This window comes from Pseudopipra pipra, chromosome Z (genome assembly GCF_036250125.1).
Source record: "Pseudopipra pipra isolate bDixPip1 chromosome Z, bDixPip1.hap1, whole genome shotgun sequence".
In the NCBI taxonomy this organism is placed as follows: Eukaryota; Metazoa; Chordata; class Aves; order Passeriformes; family Pipridae; genus Pseudopipra; species Pseudopipra pipra.
This window is the reverse complement of record NC_087581.1, coordinates 45,897,999-45,918,125: the sequence shown is the minus strand read 5'-3', so window position 1 is coordinate 45,918,125 and position 20,127 is coordinate 45,897,999. Positions and strand designations below refer to the sequence as shown.

Sequence of the window (20,127 nt, the reverse complement as noted above, 5' to 3'; positions counted from 1 at the left end):
AGCCACAGCATAACAAGGCAACCAGAATGTTAATGCAAGTTAACTCATTAACACTGCTATGCTGATGTCTTCAAAATGCAGCAGGTGGATGGGAAAGAATACAGTCATCTGCCTCAGATGCATGATATCATACTTAATGAAGGATAGAAGATGAACACTTGCTAAAGATACTAGCATCCCAAGTACAAACCCTACAAGGTAGGCAAAATTATCTATTTGTTCAGAAATTTGAGTTACAATTTAAATATTCATTCTGAAAATGAAACATTCAGAGGTTGCTCTTGATGCTCTGTGCTTGAATTACACACACACATACAGAGACATATTTCCTCTGTAATGTATGGAAGGAGAAAATGTTACCTTCAGATGCTTTCCCACACACACACTGACTACACAAGCAATAATATGCCTCTCTTTACTGTCATTCATCAAACCACTTTCAGTAACAGAGAAGAAATTAATTTTTCAACAAATTAAATTATGCTTCTTTCAATTAAATATGATAACTGATTCACAGTAGAAGAGTATACAGTGAAACAGTCTGAGTGACCTGTGATAATTTAAGACAGAGACCCATCTGCAGGTCACATGTGCCTCATGAACACAACTTTAATAACCCCCAGGGCACACAGGCATCATTTCTGTGTCCCTGACACCAAATAAATGCAAATTACGCCTCCAAATCAGAAAGAAACTGTCTCATAGGTGATGTAAGATTTAGACCAAGAGATTTTGCACGTGTTGCAGTGATCGGGCTTCACATTGCCTGATGAGCTAGGGGAGTGCAGTGGGCAAGACAGCAGTGCCTGGGGAGCTTCCATGCTTTGTGCTGTGGCACAGGGCTGCCAAAAGCATGACTGTGCCACACATGCCTTTTTTGGCTTCTTTCTCCCTCCTCACAACTGGATTTGATCTTGGTTGATGCAGTATGTTGCTTAGATTCACTGGAAAGGCCACACTTTCTCTGCTCCCATGTCTTCTCTTCCTGTTGGCCACTTCAAAAAGAAACTGCATGAACTGAAAGGACCCGAACGGCATTTTTTCACCAAAACTTAAAAAAACCAGTGAATTTGAAATTTGCTTAAAAAGCTCCAAGAAATATACTTGCTGTCTCACAGGGAGAAAGAGACCAGGAGGACAGTGGCCATCTGCTGCTCACAAACACCGCTGAAGCTCACCCGCTCTCTTGTGTTGCTTCTGTTTAAATGATGATATGGATTCATGTCCCAAAAGCTCACTGTTCACTCATGCTCTGCTATTTTTGTTTGTGATTTTATAGTTGCATTGCATTGGCCCATTTTGTTACCTTTCATACTGTCAGAAAAAAAGTCTTATGGTCTCATGGAACAACATAACTTTAATGTACAGAATGAGGACTAAACCCCCTTCTTAATCTTTAAAGCAAAATATTCTTCTTTCTTACATGACTTTTGATTCAGGTATGTAAAACAATAGAGAAGATAAAGGCATATATATGTACAGAACAGGTTCTATACAGGCTCCAATTAATTTCACTAAAATAGCTTAAGAGGAACTTATTTACAGTATTGCTGACAAGAACATCTTCCTTGAATACCAAATAGAAATTTACCACCTTAAAATATGATTCAGCTACTACCAAACTGTCTGGAATACACAAAAAACGTTTTTACGTCTGTATGAGTGTTTCTGCAGCTGACACATCCCTATTGCAGCATTGAAGCAGTGCTAGAAAAGCATTTTTCATAGTTCTGTTTTTAGTAAAAGGAGGTAATTCCACTCATAGGCAGGAAACTCTTCTACCCATTGACAGAGATGATCTTCCAAATTAGCAGGTCATGGTCCTCAATACAGAGTAAAGAAAAACTTTGACAAATAGTTTTTTCAGCAGGTTTTCCTAACAGAGAGTTACGAAAGAACCATCAGGTCCTAACTATTACTAATCAGTACAGCTTACAACATTAAAATTGTAGCCCTTGCTTCTTCTTGATTAGAAAATCTGACATAAAATACCTAACCTGTCTTGGAAAATATAACTCTTACCATCATATTCACTTTCACTGACTTCCCTGACATATTTTCAAAGGCTGCTGTCTGGTAAGCTGAAGACAATTCTGCTTCACAGCTGAAAAAAGGACTTGTTTTTACTGTGATTTAAAGGTAGTTAGAGAAACATTGGACTATAATCCTGCTTCCTATTTCTTACCTTATTCTCCTTTATGTCTTCTTGAAAGCCTTTTCTTTTGCCTCAGGAGGGCAAATTGACTGTGGTATAAATGAAAATCATGCCCTTTACATTTTGGCCCCAAGACATCATTAAGTCCTCATACTTATTCATTAATAACCATCATTAGATGTTTTGTCTATAATTATTTATGATATATGACTCAAAGCAAGGTAATTGTCTATCTACAGAGAGGCTTAAGACTGAAAAAAAATTACAATTATAATGGAATTTTAAAACAATAAAGATCTGTATACATACATGTTTTGCTTATTAGCCTAGCTAAAGGCTTACTCTCCACATAGTGATATTCCTTTTCTTGTCTAAATAATTATGCATCTTATCTGTGTGTGTGTACCACACTGATCAAAGAACTGCACATAACTAACATATTTTCATGTTTTCCATTGTGAATATCCTAAAGCATTCAGCAATGCAAAAAACAGGGGAAAGAGGACAGATTCCAAAAACATGCAAACAAAATGAAAACCAAATTACCGAGACAGGGTTGTTTTTCCTTTCCAGTCTTTGGCATTTTTCAGAACAGGATACCTATAGCATTCACGGTATCAGTTCAGATGTGCTCACACGTTACTCCATCACTATGGAGAGACTGTTCTGTTAAAGGGAGAATGTGGAACAGGATTGCTACAGCTACACATATTTGTTTTATGAAATAAACAACTCTGATGCTGCTGCTTTAAAATGTGTCCGTTATGGCAATAGTCTTAAATTTACTAAAACACAATGGGCCTTTTCAGGAATGATGCTATTGCAAGTTCAAAGCAAAAGATAATGCATCTGGAAACATGTTTTGGGAGTGCACACTGAAATTACATCCATGCCAAACATATCATATTCTCAGCAAAATATCCTCCACTTTCTCCACGTAAAATAATCTGACAGATTTTGCTTCAAACTCAGGGAACTCTTATTTTAAATTATTTTATTACACTGTATGTGAGGAATGTGACATCAGTGTACAATGAAGTCTTGAATGGCCTTGGCTCTGTCTAGTACCAGAGTTTGTTTTGGTTAGTTTGCATTGGATTTCAGTGACGAGGTTGCAAGAGTCTGTGGCTCTGAATGCTGGTTTACACCTTTGATATCAGGTCTGTACAAAGGCTACACAGAGATGATTGCCAGCCCATTTGTCTCCTTATAACACAAGATGAGGAGCCTTATCCACTAGTACTTGCCAGCTGTTCAACAATTCACTGATTGAACCCCACTCCATAATCAACCAAGCCTCAGTGTAAAGAGGACGCTCTTTGTATACCCTTAGTGTTTCACAAAACCTCATTACATCTGCCTCAAAAAAAAGGAGCTGGGAAAAAAATAACACATTTTCAAGGTAAAAGAGCAGATGGGCTATCAAAGAGGAAACTTGATTTTCTTTCTTTTAGTCTTTACCTTGGCTTTCTGAGCAAGAACAAGTCTTCCAACAATAGCAGTATATTTTACTCACTGGTGATAATCTTATTGGTTACAGTATAAATAAATTTTCTTGATCTTTAACAACTAAAAACCTACAAAAACCATCCATCAGTTGCTGAACTGTTGACTGTGCCTAATATGAATTGAATGTAATATTTGAATTCTCTTTTTACTTAAATGGTGATATACTTATTTCCACAAAATCTAATGAATTTTCTATTAGCAAGCAAGCCATTAGTTGTTATACAACACTGAAAATCTGAAATGTAGTCTTTCTTAGAACTGGTTTTGTGATTACCCTGCTACCTCACATATAGGTAAAAAGAGGCAGCTCACCTGCCCTGCTTATTTTGATGTCAGACAGAGTAATGTTGGAACAACCTCCCCACCATCCCTCTATGGAAGAGCATGGCTGGAGAAGGTATGAAGGCAAACCACCCTTCTGAAAGCCCTTGCTGTTCCCACCTCCAACAACACAGGAAAAGTCTGGAGTTCTTCCCTGGCCATTCACCTCCACCTGCCTCCCAGATTTATAACTAAAGCCCACAGCCTTTGCCTCTCTTCTTCCAGTTTCTAGGAGCTGACTATCAAAAGGAAGGAAAGCAGTCAGTGCTGAGGGAAATGAATGGAAAAGACTGTGCCCCCTGCAATGCCATTGTAACAGCAAAGGAAAGGCCTCACGCTGGTCTCAGAGCAAAACTGGAAGCTGGTGAAAGAGGTTTGTAGAAGGGGGTAGGAGGACACCTGTAAAAGACACCTCTCCAAGAAAAAAGGGAAGTGATGGTGGACAGACAAGTTAGGGGCTGTATTTCAGAGGTAAACTGCAGAAAACCTGTATAGATTTTAAAAAGAAAGGGGTGGTTTTCAACTGGATTCTTGAAAGCCTGATGAGTTACTTCAAGGTGATCTGTTTCTATCCTTAGTCTAAGCAGTGAGACGGGTTGCAGGGTTCTGCAGGTCAGATTACAGAGTTACAAGGACAACAAAAGGGAATTAAAGGGAATGTAAAGACAAAGAGGCCAGAAGACTTCAACTCTGTTGGACAGTGCACTCAAACAGAAATGTGCTGGCAGTGGGAATAGAAGCATCCAGAGGGACCTTGACAGGCCTGAGAAGGGGACTCTGTGAACCTTATGAATTTCAACAAGTGCAAGGTCTTGCACCTGGGTTGGGGCAATCCCAAGCACAAATACAGGTTGGGAGGTGAATGGATTGAGAGCAGCCCTGAGAAGGACTTTTGGGTGTGTGATAGACTGAAGTGTTGGTAATGTCTTAAACATGGTCAACATCACAGAAAGACTTTTTGTCAAACTACAAGTAAGCAACTGCCTGCTGCAACCACCAAAGCACCACCCTCCCCCAATGCCTCCTGGTTGGAATTTGGACTGTGACTGGGGGCTTGAGATAAGACTGTTGTCTAACCATCTCAAGTCCGAGGAGAAGTAAAACAAGGCTCAGGACAGAAGAATGTATCTGTGTTAAGAATCAGCCCTAGCTGGGCTCAGGGGTTGGTAGAGGAGAACGGTTTTGGGTGTGTCATGGTGACTCTCCAAACCAAGAGTAAACCTCCTTGCTCTGGGAATACCATGTACAGACGTTGTGTGAGATTTGTGTGAGAGGCAGGTGAGAAGGGTCATAAAACGTCAAAGACTCCCACAGTGCCCCCCCCCCCAGCTCACTCCTGAGGTCTTCTACCACCAAAGGATTGCACACGATACAAGTGAGGCAAGAAATTCAGAGCCTGTTGCAAGAGACTGAAAAGCTTCACCCCCCACCTGCAGGGGAGGTGCCTGGCATCTCCTAAACATATATTATCCACTGGACTCCGTGTTTTGTGGGACCCTCCTCACCAAGAAAACCAGAAGAACTGGATCAATGGGATGCTGCCGCATTACACAGTGTGGTGACACATTTCCTATTGTAATCTCTGTCTCTTTCTTTCTTCCCTCGCTCCTTTTCCTATATCTTTCTCTCTCTCTTTCGCTGCCTCACATTTACCATTAAATAAAACCCATACTACTGACTTTGGCATCTGGTCTCATTTGCACCTGTATTTGGGCAGAGGCATTTCTAATAATTTTAATAACCGGATCATAACCGGGTGTTGGATGATGAAAAGCTTGATGTGACCCAGCAATGTGTGGGGATTCTGCCTCTGTGCTCCACTCTGATGGTGCACTCCCACCCCACCTGGAGTGCTGTGCACAGCTCTGGAGCCCTCAGCATAACAAAGTCATGGACATGCTCAAGCAGGCCCTGAGGAGGGCCACAAAATGATCAGGGGGGTTGAAGAACCTTCCCTACAAGGACAGGCTGAGAGAGCTGGGGTTGTTCAGCCTGGAGAAGGCTCCAGGTAGCTCTTAGAGCAGCTTTCCAATATCTAATGAGTGGCTACAGGATGGATGAGGAGAAACTTTTTAGGGGGGACTTGAGTGATAACGGGAGGCATAATGGTTTCAAACCAAGAGTAGGTTTAGATTAGATATTAGGAAGACATACTTTACTGTGAGGGTGATGAGGCACGAACAAGCTGTCCAGAGATGCTGCAGCTGCCTTAAGTGTTCAAGGCCAGGCTGGATGGGGCTTTGAAGAACATGGGCTCAAGGAAAGTGATCTCCAGGTGATTTATAAGGTCCCTTTAAACCCAAACACTCCAACTCACACTCTTTTCACAGTTTATATAAACAGCTTATATGGTTTGTAGAGAATTATTGCTTTAGAGATAAAGAATAATTGCATTTTGCAGCTTTACACTATTAAAAAAGAAAGTTTCTTTTTCTCAGGTGTTCAATTAAGCACTGAATAAGGAAGCAAGGAGGAAAACCAGAAGTTTTCTGCATTGTATAACAAGGATGGTGTCTGCAAAGCTGTAGAGGGACTGTGATGAGACAGCTTATCCAAAACCCTTTGACTCGTAGAGGAGGGAGTCCTTTTCACACTACATCAACTGCTTTTGCTATTGCTATTTAGGAAAAAACCGTTACCTCTCTGTCTAATAGCCAAAACAAGTAATTTATCCTTTCAAAACCTGCAGGAATTTGAATGCTTCCAATGTACTAGTGCATGTATAGACAACAAAAACCTTGTACAGAAACAAGCTTATTTTTCACATTTGCTTATTCCTTCATTCAGTGATCAATGGCTCAATGTTCCGATGGAGACAGGTGTCAAGAGGTGTCCCTAAGGGATCCATACCAGGACAAGTGGCATTTCATATCTTCATTAATGACACAGATGAAGGGATCAAGTACCCCCTCAGCAAATTTACAGATGACACCAAGCTGAGTGGTACAGTGGGGCCTGCCAGAGGGACCTGGGCAAGATCAGGAAATGAGCCTCTGGAAATCTCCTGAGGTTTAACATGACCACATGCAAGGTGCTGCACCTGGGTCTAGGCAACCCCCAGTATCAACACAGGCTGGGTGATGAACAGACCAAGAGCAGCCCTGCTGAGAAGGACTCGGCGGAGCTGGTGAGTGAGAGGCTGGACACGAGCCATCAATGTGTACTCACAGCCCAGAAGGCCAAACATATCCTGGGCTGCATCCAAAGCAGTGTGGGTAGCAGGTGAGGGAGGGTTTCTGCCCCTCTGTTCTGCTCTGGTGAGACCCACCTGCAGTGCTGCATCCAGCTCTGGGGTCCCAGCACAGGACAGATGGGGACCTGTTGGAGCAAGTGCTGAGTAGGACCATGAAGATGATTAGACAGATGAAGCACCTCTCTTCTGAGGAAAGGCTGAGAGAATTGGGATTGTTCAGCCTGGAGAAGAAAAGGCTGAACATTTGGGGTGACTCGATTTGGCCTTCCAGTACCTGAAGGGAGCCCACAAGAAAGATGGAGAGAGACTATTTACAACAGCACGTAGTGACAGGACAGAAACTGAAAGAGATCAGGTTTAGGTTAGATGTTAGGAGGAAGTTCTTTGCTGTGAGGGTGGTGAGGCACTGGAAGAGTAACGGATCTTGACTGTGGACTCTCCGCTAGAGGTTTCCTGGAGAAGAACTCAGTCGCGCAGCCCCCCTTCGGCAGGAGGAGAGAGCAACCAAGTTTCCACTCGGTGGCCCAAGGCGAAAAGACCTTTATTTCCAAACTCCCACGGTTTATATGGGTTCGGGGGGAGGGCAAGAAGAAGGGATGTGATTGGGTCAAGGTCCAGGGGGAAGGGAGTGACTTGAGGGCTCTACTGACCAATAGGGGATATGGGAGGATCATGTTCCAGTAACAGAACCAGGGACTTGGGAGAGGCAGGTGAGACAGCCTATCCTGTTTGTGCAGAGGTGGAGTCTGCGATCGGGGAGGGGAGCAAACATGGTTCCGAATGGGGGGGGCCGCGTGGTCGGGGAAATTACACAGCTCAGGGAGAACCCGTACAATAGAAAACGCAAGTAGTTGTTGTTTTTCTGCTTTGCTCGACCATGGGAAGCTGCCGCTGTAATGGACCCGTTTCTGAAGCTGTTCTTTCCAGGCTTCGTAATCCTGGTGTTCGCCTACAGAAGAGGTTGCCCACAGAAGCTGTGGACACCCCATCCCTGAATGCCAAACTGAATGGAGCTCAGAGCAACCTGGTCAAGTGAAAGGTGTCCCTGTCCATGGCAAGGGGGTTGGAACAGGATGATCTTTGAGGTGCCTTCCTACTCAAGCTGTTCTATGATTCTATGTTAATATTTTATACAGAATTGTTTTCACATTGTAATTAAACAGGCAAAATTTGCACTTGGTGTCAGATTTTATTTCAGACCCTAGATTGAAAGTCCTGTGAGCAGAAGATACTGAATCATCAATCAGTTAACGATAAGTGTCATCCGCTGCTTCAGGAAGCACAGGAGCAAGCACATGACGACAAACTGGGCATGTTCCCGACTATAAAAAGAGAAAAAAATACCAGGTCATTTGCACAGTTTACATTCAAATTCACTGAAAAGCTAAAGTTATTATTTATAAAGTATTTACTGTCTTAAACTCAAATTTGACTGGATAGCTACCTGAGCCAAGAGAGAGAAACTCAGAAGAAAGACTTGTTTTGCTTTTACACCAGTTACACAGAAAATGCATTGGAATTTCTCCAAGTTCTCCTGCAAGGCATTGATTTTACATGTGGTATTTTTTTCTTCTGAGGCAAGGACTAAAAATAAGTCTTAGTTTTCAGGAAGAGCAGTTTACTATGACAGCAGAAAAAAGGCAAGACATGTAAAACAAGCAAAATCAAGGTGGTAATCAAACCAACATTATCAAGAAAAAAAAATATAAACACACCAACTAAACCTACCAACCCTCCACACTAGAGGTGTTTTGATAGGACCTCCCTAGTGCAATCAATTAACCTTTCTCTTATGCTCTTGAGAAACTGATGTGGTATGCTGTAGACTGAGAACTAGCAAGTCCAGACTCATGCTGCACATAAAGGAGAGTGCAAGTCCAAGGAATAAAACATACCAATTCATTAATTACAGTTCTAGCTTCAATATGACACAAGCCTTTTTAAAACATTTGGAAGGAAACTGATCACAGGTTATGAAAATGAAATGATACAACATGGAATTACTAAACATAATTTTAAAAAATTAATCTATAAGCATTTCAAGTATTTCTCCTGTCAGCCCTACATCATAAACGGGCCTGACATTGTGGCAAAACAGAGAATTGCTCTTCTCAGAGAATACCAAACCATCATCTTTACTTCGAGGTAGGAATACAGTAAAGAAAGGTTTTCTTGTACCAAAACAACTCAACCACGTCTTTCATTCTTACTAAAAGCAAAACATTTTTCTCACAAAAATATCCCCTCTATTCAAGAAATTGCCCTTCAGGTAAGTACAGATATAAATTTCTCTCCTCACTTGCACTAGAATTTGCTTCCATAATGCATAAATGTAACATTGGTATTGGTATTTCATCCCAATCCCACCATCCTTTTTGAAAAGTTAAAAGTTGCTCCTCCCCAGAAGAAAACACAAAACCCCTACAACCCCCCCACCAATCCTTTAGTACTTACTCTCTGCAACCAAGGAGTTACACAAGATTTGTGAAACAAATGATGACAGGGTAGCTCTGCCACGTATTCACCTCTCACATATTCACTGCAACAGATCGTACAACTCTCATCTTGACCTAAACCCATGATGAAGAAAAAGCATTATTATCTTGTTTTGTATCTAAGATGAGCTCAGATTAAAATTCATTTATTATCAACAGTATCACTAATGGGTACAAAATAAAGTCATACTATCACTAGTAAAGATTAGTTTTCCATCTGCTTAAAATTATACTCAGTTTGATTCAAGGTTCAAAAGCTTTTAAAACAGCATTGGCAGTAAGCATATTTAAGTATTGTGATAGTACAGAAAGTTGTTCTTACAAACTTTGTGGAAACTACTTTTTCCATGATTTTTCCAAACCATTGTAGTCACCTGTGATGAGAACCACTGGCAGACAATCTATAGTTTCCTTAGTAGCTGGTGGACGAGTCTGTTCAACATCAAAGGCAAGAGACTCCAACTGTGCCAGAGCAGCCTGAAAGGAGTGAGCAGAGACCAAGTTCTTTTACTCACAAATGTAACATTTCATATAAAACCAAACAAGCAGGAAAAGGAATCCAATTCTAATAGTATTACTTTCTTAAATGGAAGTTATGTCTGTCAAACTAGCCACTATATCATTTCTATTTTTGTAAAGAATGAGATGAAACTGAAGGTCAAAACAGTAATGCCTCGTTTTTAAGCCCTTTTAGAGTATGAGGACATTCACAACCTTATCTCTAATAAACATTTGTTAATTTTATAAAGTTACAGAAACAGCAGTAAGTCGAAAATGTAATACATTTTGCCAACATAAAACTGCCAGTGCATTTTGCTTTCTGAAAATAAATGCCTCATTAATGTGTTTCCTGGTTTTAACTGTTGAATTACTCAGGCACAAACAAAAATATTAAGTACTTTGGCTACACTACCAATTTAAGCTTCCAGAAATGAAAACCCAGCATCCATATAGATGTTTCTCATCCTAAGACAGACAATGCTCTGAAGTAACTTTGGTTTGAATTTAAGTTTTTCACCATACAAAATCTTTAAGACTCCAAGGCAAGTATATTTGATGTTTACATCATACATTCAACCCTGTAAGACACTGAAAGGATATCCAGTAGGAAAAAAAAGATAAAACCAGAGAACTCAGAACATTTGGTTTTATTTTCTGAGAAATGTACTAGATATACCTGTCTGAAGAGCAAACATACTGAAACTGAAGAGCCAAGAACACAGAAGTACTGGGTTCCTATGCTGAATGAAGTAGTCATACCCCTCAGGTACAACTACTTACTGCTCTAATCAGCCTGAAAATTATTCATTCTAATGGCCACAAAACTCTCTTAGTAAGAAGTATAAGATCTAGAAATCTGACAATATAAAGGAAATCCTGGGACAGTTATCCCTACTGCAGTATGCAAGTCCCTCTGCAGAACAGGTACACTGCTCCAATATAACAGCTTAAAAACATTCAATTCTGCTACAGCAGACAACACTATGTTAGTAACGTTAAGATGATTTTAGTTTTTGTAATTTTTTTTGCTATAACTGCAATTATCTGAGAATAAGCTGTAGGTAAAAATACTATGCTTAGTTAGATTAACCAACACAGGTGGAAAAATTAGATAGGATCCCAGGCAGACAGAGAGATGCATTATTACTGATGTGTCAAACCTCTCTGTATACATCCAGTATTAGTATTCTCTGACAGAAAACACTGTATTGCTTGCTTTTGAAACCTATACAAAAGAAACATCATAGACACAAAGCCTCACTATGACTCTGATGCTTAAAACCACATCTTCAAAAACAAAGCACAGCAAAGCAGGTTTTTTTACAACTTTTATAAGATAACTTTGTACCTTCAAAACACATTTATGTCCTTCCTCTTATTGTTTGTGTGACCACTTACTTCTCCATGTACCATTAACAAAATACTGGACATTGTTCTGTTAAAAACAAAGAGTGCTACAGTGTACAGGGGTTTGAGCTTCTCAAATCTGTGAACTGGCACAGGAAATACTCATAAAGTCACTGATGCTGCAGAGACAACCAATCTGTTCTATACTGCTAATGAAGTAAATCAGACACTCCCAGCTACACAATTTCTTTAAAAGAAATGGAATAAAATACCCCACACATATTTTATTAAATTTTAGGAACCTAAAGTCTTACAGAAGAAATATCTAATGTGTTCATTACTTCTCCTCTCCAAATGTCACAACTAATTGAGGCAGATCTGCCCCGCTCTTTCCCCTCCAGTGAGGATACACTTAAATTTTGGATGCTTTGTGTCATATCCCTTTCAAGTGTTTCATAGCTACAGTAAATTACATTGCTCATGTTTTCTGAACAATTTTTAGTAACCATCTTCATACTGCTCTATATTCTGCTTGAGATTTGAAGGGAATAGTCAGGATTCTTACTCAAAATCTGTGTTGTCCATTTGGTCACAATCAATACAGCTGTTCCTTTTACTACTCAGTTACCACTTCTTTTTGCTAATTCCAAATATGCCAGACTTCTATGCCCACCATAAAGTTTTAGACCCTTAAATGCTAATTTCAAGCACAAATCATCATCTTTCCCCTCTTGTCCAATAATCACAGTGACCTGTACCACAGGTACCACAAAATAACTATCTTTGTAGTCATATGTCAGTGTTCAGTGACAACCTGTTCCCAGTGACACAAGCAAAATGACAGCAGGTTCTCAGCCAGCCATGCACAGACTTACCGGTCAGTCTGACAAGACTGCACAGTTTTATTCTGACAGAGTAATGAGGGTGATGTTACACAAGAATGAGAAAAAAAACCTCAGTCACAATAAACTCAGTCTCCTCTTCAAGTGTTAACATATAGATTAAAAAAATTAAGAAAGATGGGATTAGGTTTCCCCTGTCTACACAGAATGTCTTGCTTTGGTGCAAAGGAGATCAACTGTTTCTGTAGTTCTGGGGTTTTTTGATGTAGTGAGAACTAGCAGCTATGAAGGAGACAAGAATTTTCTCTGTACAACTTCAAATAAGGATATCAACATACCTTCTCCCCATTAACAAGCTGTTCTGAAGTGTCCCCAGGTGAGTAATGCTAACAAGATCCTGCACAGCTGGAGAAGAACCTATGGTGCTGGATCATAAATGATGATGACCTCCCATACACCCTGGGGGGGTGCACAATACCTGGAAACTGCATGCCAGCCAGCTTCAGGGAACAGCCCTTCCACCCCCATGGAAAGTACCATGAAGTTTATTCACAAAATAGCTGATTTTGAACATATCCATGGAAAAAGCAAAAAACCATTACTTGTGATTTTTCCACTGTCTGCCAGCTTCAGAAAGCATTTCAAAGTGCCCTTGGTATTTTGTCTGCAGGCACACACTGACATACAGCCTGCCCTGTTCAAACCTTTACAATAGGTGCTAGTAGTCAAACTGCCCCTTGCTGCCCTAAACTTATCTCAACCACAAAACATTCAATTCACCACTTAACTCTTATTTTGACAAATACCCTGCAGGGGAGATTTCTGGCAGTTGCACTGCACCAAACTGGATTTCAGGTAGCTCTATATTCACTCTCACATTGACCAACATCAGGTAACACAGAAAAGACAAAGATCATAACTATGCTGGCTCTTGATAATAAATGCTCTAGTCTGTCCAAAATTAGACAGATCAAATGGAATTAAAACAAGGTAAAAGGCTTTTTTTTTTTTTGGGGGTGGTTTGTTTTTCTGATTGGGGTTTTTTGTTTGTTTGTTACTGTGGGGTTTTCTTTATTTAAAACACATGGAGTCAAGATGGTCAAACACAGAAAAGTCTTTTACTGATATATATATAATATATATATTCTAAAAGGAGTGGGCACTGATCAATGACTTCTTGTAGTACATAATTTAAAAGAACTTCCAACATTTATTTGCAGATTTGTAGACCTGAAAGCTCAAGCTAACAGAGGAAAGCAATTGTTTCCCCCTGATTCTTCTGGATTTCAGATTATGTAGAAACAGGATTCAATAATAAACATTTATAACACAACATCACTAGTATAAAACCATAGAAAATATTTTAATACCTCCACAGCTTCTAAGCGTCCCTCTAGTGCCACAAATGTGAGAAGTTGAGGGTCCATGTAAGGAATGTTTAGAGCAAGTCCCAGGACTTCAAACTCATCAAGGGTTCTGAAAAACATGGGTTAGGAAACATGGTCTTAATTTCAAAGTAAACAGTAGCAACATGAGGGCCAGGTACATCAATTTACTGCACATAACCTGTTAATTACCTGCCAGATACCCAGTCAGCTGATCTCTCACTCCCCTACCTCAACTGGACATGCATGTAAATAAGATTAAAAGCTCATGGGTCAAGATAAACACAGGCTGATCAGTCATAAAACACCACCACAAGCAAAACAGACTTATCTTAGGAAAAACCTTAATTTAATTGAAAGGTTGAACCAGATGATCTTTTTATGTTCATTTCAACTTAGGCCACTCTACAATTCTATGAATTTATTGCCAAAAGAAATGGACTTTGATGGTGAGAAGCAAAGACAAAAACTAGAACACCTTCCCCTTAGCACTCTTTTTATTTCCAAGCTCAACTTGGCTCCTTCATTCTTGATTCCTCTATGTTCCCCTACCCTGAAGCAGGGCAGAGAGACAGGGAACGGGGGTCAGTGCATGGTGGTTGCTCTCTCTAATTACTTCCCCCTCACACTGTTTTCCCTGCTCCAGTGTTGGGTGTGTGGCAGCTCCTTTGAGTTCTGTTTTCAACAATCAGAAATCAAACCTTGAAACAAGCAAAATCACGTGCAGATCTGCATATGTTCAACCAAAAAACCTTAACAGACCATTAACATCTTCCTTCCTATTTTTAGTAATTAGGAAGCTTACCAAGGCTAACCTCCAACATTTAAAAGTCAGTTTCTCCCCCTATCATAGTATTCCTTTGCTGGCTTACTGCCTGACATTGCAAGAACATATGCCTTACTTCTAATTTGGACTCTCATGCATTAGTTAGTCCCCACTGTGCCTTTCCACAATGTAACTTCTCAAGGAGAAAATACCAGTGTTTTTGGTATGTCTGGACTGTAGTTTATATTTTAATAAGCAGAAGAGAGCAAGTGTTAATTTTCTTACTGGAAAGCACTCTGTCTAGCTCACTCTTACTTTAAAACAAACACTTTCTAGGATGAGACTGTGAACGTGCCTCAAATCACTTTACTCCCGGTATTTGCAGCATTTTGTAATAAATATTCAGCAATATTCTTCAGCAATCTAATGACAAAATTGATTGAAGCATTCAGAATTATGATAATATTAGGTAATTGCATGGCATTTCAAAGAAATAAAATAGGCTTATAATGTCTAACCTACATCAGTTTCAAAGGAGGAAAAGACCAATTATAAAACAGGGCTGATTGAATGCTGATTACATTTATGTTGCTCTACTTTTGTTATACTTCCACTTGAAAATTAATTATACTTACTATCTTGAAAATTAATTGAAAAGGTACAACCATCCCCTGAATATTTAGGGCACCAGAATTTTCTCAAATCACAGACTGACTTAGCAAATCTACATCCTTTTTCTCTCATTAGAAGACACCTAGCACTTGAAGTACTTTAAACCTTAAAACTGAGATTATAAGCCTTTGAAGCAACTGCATACTGATAGCCATGAGTACTTTTGACATCTTACATAAAAAGCCAAATAGCAAGTACAAAACCTCTGAAATTATGGCAGACAACTATCAAATGCATACCTCCACTCCACATCCAGGTCTTCACTCACACTGGAGTCATCTTCAAAGCTGTTATTTCCATTGAATGGGAAGAATGCAGGATGCATGAAATCATTAACTGGATCATTTTCCTCATCACTGCTACTTTCTACTTCTTCTCGGTACGGTAACCAAAGAATCTCACCTTCCTCCCTTCAAATAAATAAATGAAAAAGTAAAACTAAAAAGCTAAGAGAATTTACAAACATATGTGAACAACAATAGCTAAACATACTACAAAGACTAAAGAGTCTGTTTCCCAGACAGCAGAGTCCCAGATTAAAATTCACGGTTTGCCATAAAAATTCAAGAAACTCCCAGTGGTATCAGCTCCAGAGTCAGAATCTAGTAACACCCATGGTTCTACAGCAAAGCTATTTGTCTAATGCTCAAGACCAGCAGTACAGCCCTGCCAGGGCTAGTAAATTTGGTACTAAATATTTTCTTATTTATCAAAGACTGTCTTGACACCTTGGAACAGTCTTCATGGCAAAGCTTGGCCTGAATACAATGCAAAGAGGTACTACTTGCAAGAGAAATAGTACCTGCATAAGGTACTACATAAGGTATTTCCTATCTGCATAAGGAGAAAGTATCATCTCATTCCTTGATATTCTAGAGGAGCACTAGTCACCTGGATGTTTATTTACAGCCACAGGGCTGTGAGTCCCATTTTCCTAGTAAATGGGCAAATAAACAGGAATCACATTAAAACTGTGTACATTTCCAGGCTGTTCACATCAAAGAAAGCTAAAGATTACACAGCTGCATTGTTGTTATTCTGAAAGAGATGGTATCTGTAAAGTTTTCATAAAGTCACACTAATTCTCCAAACCTCAAGGGATACCAATACTAAAAAAGAATTAACAGCAAAGTGAACTGCTTGGCAACAGGTGCTGTCAAGAGTGGAAGAAGCTGAAACATCACTTAGGTGTGGTCTTTTTGCTTTGTAAAGACACAAGCTAAAGTCAATATTAGATGCTTAAGTTAAAAAAACAAAACCAAACACTTTCCTTGGCTCCATATAGCTACAAATTTTGACTTGCAGCTACAATTTATAAAGCACTGAATGACCGGAAAACATAAATAAGTTGTATGAACTACAGCAAGCAAGCAATTCAAGTTTGCTTGAATCATTGATAGAGCTGCAGAAAACAGGGAGCAGCAGTGGAATAGGAGACGTAATAAAGCAAAGAGTTAAACAAGTGCTTTTCAAGGAGTACTAAGCAGTGTCAGAAGATTTTTATGTAACATTTAACAATTAATTTTCCTAATCTGGCTTTCTAAAGTCACTACATCAAATTTATGAAAACATATAGACACTACATGCCAATGCCCTCATTATTTCTCTATCTTTCATTAAACAGAATTGTTTCCATGAAATGCCATTTTTCCCCTAATTTGAAATACACACAACTACTCCAATTGTTATAATGATTGCTGCTAGTACAGTAACTGCTTTTAGAATAGATGTCACTTGGTGTAGTGTCATGGGGATGACCCTGATGGTGCTGAACTTAGAAGCTACAGGAAGTCAGCTATATGAAATAAAGCCATACCCTTCTTGTAAACCGCAGTTTGTGTTCTCTTCTTTTACATCACAGCTGATGCTCTGCACTTCACATTCCTCCCTGTCTGGGAGAGTATCCCAGCTCTCTTCACTTGAGGACTGCTCTTGTTCCGCAGCAGTCAAACAGCTAGGCACAGCCGTAGCCCATTCTCCATCGCTGCATTCTGAGCTGCCATTTAAACAAGGCAACAGGGCATGAATTTAAACACTGCTTTAGGGGAAACAAAATGAATGTTCTGCGATTTTCTACCTTTCTGTCAACATTGCATTCAATATAGATGATTTTTTTTCTAGGAGAAATGAATTTTGTGCTATTTATAGATGTATTAAAAGTCGGGTATACATAAAGAATGGATTAAATAAACAACTAGTCTGTAAGGAAAAAAAAATAAAAATCAAGAATTCTGCTGATCCTACTTTGCAAAAATGTTTTGTTCTTCCCTCTCCACATTTGCAGAGTACATGATACAAGAACAGAAACCCAGACCCACTATACAAATCTTTCTCCCAGAACACAGAAACAGCAGCAGTGACACTGAGAACACCAGTGCTTGATTAACAAATGATAAGCAAAGTCAACCTTGCCTCTTAGCCAAACTTAAAGTAAAAGCTCTCACAACATATAAGCCATATAGAATGATCCTTTCCTTTCAACCATAAAAAGATACAACAGATGACTCTCTAGAAATGATATAATTCACTAGCCCAAACAGATGAACGGCAGGGAGTTTTTTCCAAGACAATTTGCTCAGCCACCACATGGAAAAGGGTAGTAAATAACAAGTTGTGGGCAGCTAAAATCATAATGGTAGCAGAACCTCCAGAAAGATGGAACTACTGCTACCATTGGTAATACATACCACTTAGAAGGTTCACTCAATACAGTGACAGTTGACACCTGCTGAAATTCAAAATATAGTCAACTAACCACGCCACTTCAAAAAGTTAGAGAAAAATACGTGAATAGCAAACATGCTTAACAGAGCACATTTTATACGGCAATCCACAATATCCACAGCTCAGTTTTCAATCTGCTAAACCCAGCATGTTTAGGTGTATTAATGTTACTTCACAAACTCACTTTAAATTAACCCTCCTTATATCTCATATTACAAATACATGCCAATAAAAGTTCTATCTAAGAACTTCCATAGTATCTAAGTACTTCCAAAAAACTGCACATTATGCTCTGTAAGTATTACAAGAATAAAGAAGTTCCACAGATTATATTTAAGAATTTTAATTTGAGGCAGGAATATGTTTTTCTATTACAATTTTGATGACTAAGAAAAGTGATGGAAATAAGAATATTCATTAACTTTGGGCTACTTTAATGGATTACTTTACAACAGAAATCACATCTATTAAGAAATTCTGATAGGTAGTCTAATGCATCTGAAATTGCACCAACTAAAGCTGAATACTAACATCTTAGAACCATTTGTTTATTTGGTTCTTTGTCTGGTTTTGGGTTGAAAGTTTTATTGTTTGTTTTGGATTTATTTTGTTTGGTCAAGTTTTTTAATATATATTTAAAAAGATTATCTAAGCATACTGTAAGACCAAGCGAATTTCTGTACTTTGGAAACTCCTATTAGTCTGAAGAATTTCCATTAAAAAGGGGATATAAGCAACCCCATCAAGTTATTCTTCAGATATTACAAGGAAGAACAATTTCTTTCAAAGGGCTGGAGACAAGAACATATATAGGCTGCCATGCAGAATACTGAGATTACATGGCAAAAAAAACCAAATTCTGAAAAGACTAACTCTTGAAGAGAACTTTCAAAGACCCATAAACAAGTAATATTCCTTAGTGGTAAGATGGTCTAATGCTAGATATAAGGAAAGGCTTTTTACATGACCAGAAGAGTAAAGAAGAACTGAAAGGAAATGATGGCATCTTGTTATCTGATCATATTCTGAAATGTCTCAAGTTTTCAGGTCCCATTTGGTAACATATTATTCAGTTTTGCACATGATTTACACAAAAGATTCAACACTAAAACAGATAAAATTGAAATTCTACCTGTCTTCATCTTCATGGGACATTAAGAAGTATCTGTTGCAGTTTTCAAATTCATCCCAAAAACTGCTATCATCTGGAACATTTTGGTTTTGAGCTGCTGCATTTTTTCCTGTGTTCTTTTGATCACTGTACACTCTTGAGAGAAAGAACACACCAGAACTTATCTCTTCGCTGTCTCTCAAGGGACACTCAGGATGGCATTGCTGGCAATCAGCAACTCCAATTCTCTTCCAGGAAGAGGAAAGTGGTTTTTCCTCTTCATCATTAGGGAGTTGCTTTTCTCTCTCAAGCTGGTTTGCAGTATTTCGTGTTCTAATTTTAGGTCTCACTACTGGCTCAGATGACTTTTCTTGGTCAGCCTTTCCATCACTGACATTTAGTACATCAGCAACAGGGGTTCCGATTCCAACATCCAGTATATGATTTATCTGCTGTGCTTCACAACTGGTACCACTCAGATTACTTTTTGGTATAGCTTGATCTTCAGTGGATATAAGTGTCCTATTGTTTGGACATGCCAAAGGCATTGGTCCTGCTCCTTCACAATTTTCTCTAGAAACACCGTGGTTGAAAGAAGACAGTTGTGACTGTAAGTCCATAAGACGCTCCACGTCTTTTTCGCACTGAGAAAGTATGTTATCTAATTGTCCCTGAATGAGACATGCTGCTTCTTTTACCAAAGAACATTTGTCTTGAGCATCATCTTCCTCTCCGTCACTGCTATCTGGCTCATAAGAGTCAATGTTTACAAAAGCAATTCCATTCTTACCATTCAAATCATTATGTCTTCCAGATGTGTTTTCTGCAAAGTCCTCAGAATTTTCATCAGGATTCATAAAGTTCTGTGAGATTTGATTGCCTTCTGGACCAGTACAGACTACAGAAAATAGTGGTGTGTTCGCTTCAGAAGTTTGGCTTGATACATTTTGGCAAATGAGTTCTCTAGTTCCACCATTTTCTGACAAAGGCTTATCTAATAGAGCAGGAGGAACTTGAACCAGTGGTCTGGAACCTTCAGAGAAAGCTGTAAGAAAAAAATGCATTGGAATAATCAAAACCAACAGAAATATTCTCATCTACAACAA

At 39.2% G+C, this 20,127-nt stretch overlaps 1 protein-coding gene across 7 annotated transcripts in view; it reads right to left on the bottom strand.

Moving 5' to 3' along the window:
* Nucleotides 1-1,337: 1,337 nt before the first annotated feature.
* The window catches only part of PJA2 (praja ring finger ubiquitin ligase 2), a 39,060-nt gene continuing 20,270 nt past the window's right edge, over nucleotides 1,338-20,127 (bottom strand). For all 7 annotated transcript variants that reach the window (XM_064642487.1, XM_064642481.1, XM_064642485.1 and 4 more), the window contains 7 exons: nucleotides 19,043-20,066; nucleotides 17,003-17,182; nucleotides 15,426-15,596; nucleotides 13,734-13,839; nucleotides 10,048-10,150; nucleotides 9,633-9,748; nucleotides 1,338-8,500 (listed from right to left, as the gene is read on the bottom strand). In XM_064642487.1, the coding sequence (XP_064498557.1) occupies nucleotides 8,426-8,500; nucleotides 9,633-9,748; nucleotides 10,048-10,150; nucleotides 13,734-13,839; nucleotides 15,426-15,596; nucleotides 17,003-17,182; nucleotides 19,043-20,066 (1,775 nt within the window). In that variant the 3' untranslated portion in view covers nucleotides 1,338-8,425. The remainder of the gene's footprint in view (nucleotides 8,501-9,632; nucleotides 9,749-10,047; nucleotides 10,151-13,733; nucleotides 13,840-15,425; nucleotides 15,597-17,002; nucleotides 17,183-19,042; nucleotides 20,067-20,127) is intronic.